This window comes from Mastomys coucha, unplaced genomic scaffold, assembly GCF_008632895.1.
Source record: "Mastomys coucha isolate ucsf_1 unplaced genomic scaffold, UCSF_Mcou_1 pScaffold18, whole genome shotgun sequence".
Lineage (NCBI taxonomy): Eukaryota > Metazoa > Chordata > Mammalia > Rodentia > Muridae > Mastomys > Mastomys coucha.
Window position 1 is genome coordinate 85,016,865 of NW_022196900.1, and position 8,158 is coordinate 85,025,022.

General features: G+C 48.1%; 1 protein-coding gene and 1 long non-coding RNA gene across 2 annotated transcripts in view; one reads left to right on the forward strand and one right to left on the reverse strand.

Annotated features, from left to right (window-relative positions):
- The first annotated feature begins 8 nt into the window (after positions 1 to 8).
- LOC116096679 overlaps positions 9 to 8,158 on the forward strand; it is a 26,001-nt gene continuing 17,851 nt past the window's right edge. The window contains exon 1 of the long non-coding RNA XR_004121079.1: positions 9 to 56. This is a non-coding gene — a long non-coding RNA (uncharacterized LOC116096679). The remainder of the gene's footprint in view (positions 57 to 8,158) is intronic.
- On the reverse strand, positions 3,042 to 6,518 carry LOC116096678 (toll-like receptor 12). The gene has a single exon (XM_031378736.1). The coding sequence runs from the start codon at positions 6,293 to 6,295 to the stop codon at positions 3,575 to 3,577; it is 2,721 nt and encodes a 906-aa protein (XP_031234596.1). The 5' UTR covers positions 6,296 to 6,518; the 3' UTR covers positions 3,042 to 3,574.

Here is an 8,158-nt window from a genome sequence, read left to right on the forward strand (position 1 = left end):
GCCAGGACACTGCCATGCTTCCAGCCATGATGATAGTGGACTGAACCTCCAAACCTGTAAGTCAGCCCTACTTAAATGGAAATCCCAAACTAAGACACTCCCCTACACTGCTAAGGCTTCAGTTCCCTCATCTAGAGAATGGGGGTAATAATAGTGAAATCTTCCTTTGAGTGTTATTGGGAAAAAAATATGCAAAGTATGTGAAGGTCTTGCCTCCCTCCTGGCACTCACAAAGTCGAATGGCTATTGTTTCTATTGAGACCTATGAAACTTGAGCAAATTCAACAGTAGCTAGCATTGAGAAAGGGCTCATCACATCAGCTAGTGTTGCATTTAGGGGAATTCTACATCTTAGTTTCAGTAACTCGCTTCAAATTCCTTAGCTAGAAATTATATTCTGACTTTTTGTTTTGTTTTGTTTGTTTTCTGAGACATGATTTCTCTGTGTAATCCTGGCTGTCACTCTGTAGACCAAGCTAGCCTCAAACTCTGAGATCCACCTATTTCTGCCTCCTGAGTGTACCACCACCACCCGGCTTCCGACTCATTGCTTAATATATCATGTGATTTACGTAGTGTATGTAGTGTACTGGTATTAACAGGTTACATTAGCACACCTTGTTCAATTGTCCCCAAGCTCTATGAGGTTAGTACTGTTACCCCATTTTATAAAATGGATAGCATCTTAGAGATAGAAAATTATGCTCAAAATCATATACATAGTAAGTACCAAGGCTAGAATTTTTAGCCAGCCAGTGGTGGCGCACGCCTTTAATCCCAGCTCTTGGGAAGCAGAGGCAGGTGGATTTCTGAGTTCGAGGCCAGCCTGGTCTACTGAGTGAATTCCAGGACAGCCGAGGCTACACAGAGAAACCCTGTCTCGAAAAACCAAAAAAAAAAAAAAAAAAAAAAAAAAAAAAAAAAAAAAAAAAAAAAGAACTAGAATTTTTAATCCTAAATCCCCAGAGGTTTCCTTGCTTGTTTCCTGACTTTACGGGAAGAAGAGACCATAAGTGGAAAAAGCCAAGGACTTGGGTAAACATTGACACAGTACGGTGGTCTGAGAGGGCTGGGTGTGTCAGAGAGAGGGTTTGGGCCTGAAGGTGGAAAAAAGACCTTCACTTCAGCCAGGTCTGTCCTAAAGAGCCAAAACAAAAAGAGAAATACACTATTAGGCCACAAGAGGGCAGCCCTCACACTAAATCCCGCCTGGAATTGTAAGGTGTCTCTGCCTTTGTCTAATTAAAACCTGGCCTTTTATTACAGAAGTGGAAATTAAAAAAAAAAAAAATCCCTAAGAAGCCAAATCCCAAGCAGAACAAGCCTTGGGTTGTGTGTATTTTGGCGGCACTCTGTGCACTTGTCAATGTGAATCTTTACAGCTGACAGGACTAGGCTCTGATGGTGAAGGCGTGAATCTTCATCTTTGCCTCAGGACCTGATCTCCAAGCTCACAGAATCAAGTACTCCTGGCTGTAAAACACACTTCCAGAGCATATGTGTTTCCGACATACGTGTGTTTGCTTAGAAATGATACACAATATAAAGCATTGTTTTAATTTTTGTTTTTTTTAAAGATTCTTATTTTTTAATTATGTGTATGTGTTAGGGTTGGAGCTGGAGTTAGAGGTGGTTGTGAGTACCTGCCCCAAAGTGAGTGCTAGATTGCAAACTCAGGTCCTCGTCAAGAACAGTATGGATTACTAATCGTTGAACATGGTTTATTAATCAATAAATATGGATTATTAATTCATTCCTGTAATAATAAACTCCTGTTGACACATATGTGATGAACTGGGTGGTTTTCTTTTCTTTCTTTCTTTTTTTTTTATTTGTTTTTTCAAGATAAGGTTTCTCTGTATATCCCTGGCTGTCCTAGAATTCACTCTGAAGACCAGGCCTTGAACTCAAAGATCTGCCTGTCTCTGCCTCCACAGCGCTGGGATTAAAGGCATGTGCCACCACTGCCCAGCTGATTTTCTTATTTTTTCAATCACATTAACACATTTAATTCTCACAAAATGCTGGGAGAGAGAGGAAACTGAGGTACAAACTGACATACCAAAGCCACATAGTTAAAGAGTAGGCAATCGAGCTTCAGAAAAAGGTAAGGTTTTTGAGGAGATAGGAAAAATATTGCTGGGCCAGATAACACACACATCCATAATCCTGGCACTGGAAATTCGGAGGCAAGAAGATTGGGAGTTCAGAGCCATCCTCAGTTACTCAGAGAGTTCCAAAGCTAGGCTAGGCTGGGTCTGGGGGTGAGGAAAAGATAAAAAAAAAAAAAAAAAGAATATTAACATAGTACTTTCTTCCAAAACCCTGCTCCAGGCTGGGAGCTTGGCACAGGCCTCTGGGGAAAGCGATGGCTGAGCTGACCCCTAAAGGATGTTTAGCAGGTGCTCAGGGGAAAGGTGTTGTCAGTAAAGAAGCAGAAGGTGCAAAGGCCCAGAGGCCAGAGTACTCTGGAACTCCACGTGGCTGGCTCCATCCAGCTCGAGCATCCAGAGTGATAGTGTTGAGGCTCAGGAGGAGGATCTACATGAGCACAGCTTCCTGTTTTCACTGAAGGAAAATGATCTGTCTGCTCCTAGGTAGCTTCCCTAGGAGATGTGTCAGATCTTAACTGTCAACCCCAATCTCATTAGCTTTAACTGTCAACTGACACAGCCTAAAGTCACCTGAGAGGGAAATCTCAACTGAGAAATGGCCTAGAACAGATTGGCCTTGGGGGGTATGTCTGTGGGGGACTTGATTGTCAATTGGAGAAACACATGCACTGTTGGCGACACCAAACCTAGGCAGTGGTCTTGAACCTGATAAGAAAGCAGGCTGAGCATAAGCTAGATAGCAAGTGGCACCTCCGGGGTTCTTGCTGTACTTCTTTTCTGTGGAGTTCCTCGGTTGGACTGTAATGCTGTGTGAAATAACAGGCAAGCCTGCCTTGAATTTCTGCCTTAACTTCCTGCAGTAACAGAGTATGGCCTGAAATCCCCGTTGGGGGAAGAACTGCAAACAAACAAAAACCCCTTTCTTCCTTTAAGTTAATTTTGGTCCAGGTGTTCTATCACATTGACAGAAGTGAAACCACAGCAGCTTCTATGACCCTTGACTCGAAAGGACCCAGTGGCGTATGGAGATCAGGTTGAACTTGGCCTGGCCCCAAGTTCCATAGCTTAGGAAAGCCTCCCCCACTTCCCAACGTCCCCCATGAATTGCCGCCTTCCTTTCCCGCTTTGCCCTCTGCCTCTTGCATTTCCACTAAATAAAAAGTTCAACCAAGCCAAGCATTTCATGGATTTAGCAAGTGTACTGAGGAGTTGAAGACCCTGGGAATGTCACATGCCCCGTGGGCGCCTTCCATCTCTCAGCTTTCCTCATTCAACCTCCAGTCCCCACAAAACCTGTCTTCCCAGCATATGGATTCCTTCATCTGCAAAACGCTGACTTCAGCCTCTGAGACCCACTATTCCCCCACACCCACAAATACACACAATGACTCCTTGACAGGCAGGCTTGCTTTCCCTACCCCCACCCCAAAATCAAATGTGCCACCCTACACCTGTGCTGGCTATGGCTGCCTTAGCCTGCTCCTCAGCCAGGTCCAGAACCCACTCTTTCTTTCCTCTTCCTTAGGCCACAGACAGTAGTCTCCCCGTCGAAGCAGTCGAGCAAGTCTGTGGTAACCGGGAAGCTGGTGTCGGGAAATGGGTTCCAGGAAGACCAGCAGCAACACTGGAGGGGACGGGGCAGCCAGGAGGAGAGAGGTGGCCAAGCGGAGCTCCAGGCGGCATCGGGGGTTACACAAGGCCTGGCCACTCAGCACACAGAGTGTGGTACGGCTGCTCACCATGCTATCTACTACATTATCCACGACATCCTTACCAGGTTCAAAGTCACGCTCGGGGAGGCAGAGGCGTAGGCCCAGGCCAGCTGGAAGGAAGCCCTCCAGAGCAGGCAGAAGTTCCTCTATCACCCAGCTCTGATCTTGCCTGCAGTGGGACACGAATACATCAAAAAGGAACCTCTTCCCCTCGCCTCCCTTACCCCTCAGACCCTGGAGCCAAACCCTGAACAAGGCCTGCAGGTAGAGGATCCAAGTGTTTCTGGCTTCTTGGAAGAGAGGCAAGGCAATTAGCAGTAACACCAAGGCAGAACTGGCCAAAAAGAGCATCAGCTCCGAAGTCTGGGGGCAGTGGTCCCAGAGAAAGGAGGTAAGGGAATCCCTGGCAGGGACCCTGACTTCTCCTGGACATAAGTGATTGTCTCTTATGTGTATGTACGTTTTAGTGGACTGCTTAACCCACAGCTCCATCCACGCATTGGCACACTGGCAGGCCAACTTTGAGTTCAGAATGTATATATAGCGAGGTAACTGAGGGCTGTACTCCCTCAGACTATCCTGCAGCACCAATTCATTTTCAAAGTCTAGCACTAAGACCTGGAGACGGTGTAGGCGCTGGAAAGCAGTGGCTGACAGTGACTTGAGCCCTGTGCTGGATAGCAGTAACGCCTGGAGCTGTGGAAGGTCACCCACTAGCTCCTCCAGCCGAACCGAACGGGGCTGGGTTATGGATTGAAGTGACTCCAGCTTTAGCTCCCGTAGGCTGGGCAGCCCAGTGATAAGGCAGGGTCTGGAGCTGCTTCCGGCACCCCATACCTTCAAAGACTGAAGTTTGGGGAGCTGCCAGAGGAAAATATTGGAGGTGTCCTGGGAACAGAAGGCATCCAAGCTATTCTGGAGCAGGAAGAGCTTCTGGAGAGCAGGGAAGACCTCAGAGGCATTCTGGACCCCCAGCTTCAGTCCCCTGCCGTGTATAGTCAAGTTCTCCAAGAAAGGAAAGATATTTGGGGACAGCGTCCAATGCTTCGTGCCTGGGGCTATATAAAGCTCTAAGCTGGTCAGAGACATGGGCAGAGACAAGACTGCCGGAGCAGAGAGAGCGGGAAGCCTCAGGCTCAAGGTATGCAGACGCTTGGCTCCCCAGAAGCCAGGTTCTGGGCTCAGCAGTATCTGGGTGTCTAGCAGGCTAAGGGTGGTCAATGCGGGCAGAGTGGCCAACCAGTCCTTATCCAGGTTAAGCAGGGGATTTGTATCCAGCTTCAAGGTCTCTAGCTGCTGTAGATCCTGGAATAGGTGCCCCTCCAGGGAAAGCAGCTGGTTGCTCTGAAGCAGGAGCTCTCGCAAGTGTGGTAAACAGGAGAAGGTGCCCGGAGGCAGGATGCGCAACCCATTGCCTGACAGATTCAGAGTCGTGAGTCCTGACACGTCCCCTGTCTCATTCATGCACAACATGGTGCTCTGCAGTTGGTTTCTGGACAAGTCCAGTCTCTGAAGCCTAGGCATGGCAGCCAGGAAGCCTGGTGGCAGCTCAGTCAGGCCAGTGTTTGAAAGACCCAAAGTCTTCAGGCTATGGAAGGAAGCCAGGGCCTCCTGAGATATAGGTCCTATCTTGCTTTGTCCCACATCCAGGACCTGAAGCTCAAAGTGGGCAACGGCCTCAGCAGCTAGCTTGGCCGTGGCATTCTGTGCATACAAGACATTGAGTTTCTGAAGTCCCAGGCCCTTCACTGATACCACATCCAGTGGTGTTCCTCTCAGGTTCAGAATCTCCACCTGGAGACCCTGGAGGGACCCAGGACTAGCCATCTTCAGCTGCGAGTTTGATGAAAGATCCAACATCTTCAGGGTCCAGGAAACCTTGGAGGAAGAGCCCTGCACCAGATCTGGGAACATGCCAGCCAGCTCCCCGGCATCCTGAAGGCAACTGAGCGTGATGCTCAGCCATTGCAGACTGGGAGGCAGATGGATACCTGCCTTCTCATCCAGGCAGGGGCCACAGATATGGAGACTCTGGAGGGAAATCAGGTCTGCAAAGGCATCAGGAGGTAGAAAGAGAGATTTCTTCCCAAAAGGTTGGCCAAAAATAGAGAGGTACCGCAACTGTCCCAGGCCCCGGAATGCTCCTGGCATGAGTCGGGTAAAGTGCAAAATCAGTCCCAGGACCTTGAGTCCAGGAAAAGCAGAGAAAGCATCAGGAGGCAGAGTAGGCACAGAACCAAGGCAGAGCCCCTCCACGGTTCGAGGTACAGCCTCCAGGGTCTGTGTCAGGTTGCTCACAGAGAAGCACGCAGCAAGAAAGGATAGCTTGGAGTCACGGTGGCAGAAAGTGAAGAAGCGGGCGACCAGGGGGAGTTGGGAGCCTTCCGTCACCAGGCAATTGGAAGTGCTCCACCCTGTTACCAGAGGCAGGGAAAGGAGAAGCCCAGGCAGCAGCCAGTACCTGCCCATCTCGACGGGGACACCGACGCCCAGCAGAATCAGAGTACAGAGGACTTCAGACTCCTACCTCTCCGCGCAGACACACATCGCCGATACTCACAACACTGAGGGGATCTCATCCACCTCAGAGTACCTGCAAGGTCTGGGAGCACAGTCAAAGTGCCACTGTGGAAGTCGGGAAGTGAGGAGGCAGACTTGGAGACACTTAGTGATGAGGCTCCAAGGGAGGGGAAAGGACTGCAGGGGTGAGGTAGGGGGATGTGGGCCTCACTTCTTGTTAGGAGAAAGCAAACAAGAGTTTCTGTTCTTGTTGTTGCTTTCTTTTTTACTTGCCAGTAGCCCAGGCTGTCTGTGAGCTCCTTTTTTTTTTTTTTTTTTTTTTTTTTTTTTTTTTTTTTGGTTGGTTTTTCGAGACAGGGTTTCTCTGTGTAGCTCTGGCTGTCCTGGAACTCACTCTGTAGTGCCGGTGCCTGCTAGGCAAGCATGCAACTGAGCTACATCCCCATCCCCCCACCCTCCTACAAGTAGAGTCCCCTCTTCTGAGCCTGTGTTCTCTCTTCTATCCAAGTAGACTAACTCCTGCTTGCTTGACTGCTCTGTGGGATTGTTGCAAACACAAATACAGATCAGCATGGGGTTTACTCCTTGTTACTTTCTTTTTTTTTCTTCTAAAGATTTATTTATTTATTTTTATGTATATGAGTGTACACTGCTAGCTGTACAGATGGTTGTGAGCCTTCATGTGGTTGTTGGGAATTGAATTTAGGACCTCTGCTCCCTCCGGTCAATTCTGCTCACTCCGGCCCAAAGATTTATTTATTATTATATAAAAGTACATTGTAGTTGTCTTCAGACACCCCAGAAGAGAGCATCAGATCTCATTACAAATGGTTGTGAGCCATCATGTGGTTGCTGAGATTTGAACTCAGGACCTTGGGAAGAGCAGTCAGTGCTCTTACCCGATGAGCCATCTCTCCAGTCCCTCCTTGTTACTTTCATTATGACTTTCTTTCTTTACTGACCCCTGGAGTTCTTAGATAAACACAAACAGGGATGTTTTATAAGCCAAATAATACATCAACATGATGCTGTCATAGACATCTTATTGGCTCCTCATGGAAAACCCCCAAAGGCATCAGTTTGACCTGAGAAGACTGGACCTAGGGAGGGCTCCACGCCTGCTCTCTGACACTAGAGCAAGAAAGGAAAGGCCCCCAGCTTTTACCTTGACATGCACTGCTAGGACAAGGCTGGGACCTAAGGAGGAAGAGGAAGAAAGAAAGGAGCTCTGTGGTCCCCTCAAACTATGAAGGAAAGCACTCGTCACAAATCAACATCTGTTCATGATTTGAAAAACTAACAAACTCAGAGGGAAGAAAATCCTGTTAACTTCAAATGGCATAGCTCTCCGAGATCTACAAAAGAGCATCATTCTCAGCACCTTCAACTTAAAGCTGGGAACGAGACAACTGCATTTCTGCTGAGTGTCAGAATGGAGGCTGAAAGATAGCTGGACAGGCAAAATTAAAGGTACTAAAGGAGAAACACAATGGTCACCTCGCGAGGGCAGGACGCTGGGATGCCTGCATAGGAAACCCGAGATTCCTAAAACTGAAGTCATAAAACAAAAGGATAGTTAGCAAAGATGTTCAGTATTAGGTCAGGTTTCTTAACATTTTTCTAATATGCCTGCGCATTAGTCAGCGTTGATATAGAGAACAGACAACATGTTCGAATTAAGATGTTCCTAAGAGGGCTAAGCGGTGGTGGCACACGCCTTTAATCCCAGCACTTGCAAGGCAGGGACAGGTAGATTTCTGAGTTCAAGGCCAGCCTGGTCTACAGAGTGAGTTCCAGGACAGCCAGGGCTAC

Excerpts from the sequence above, each read along its gene's own strand:
- LOC116096678 (XM_031378736.1), bottom strand. The coding sequence starts at position 6,295 with ATGGGCAGGTACTGGCTGCTGCCTGGGCTTCTCCTTTCCCTGCCTCTG.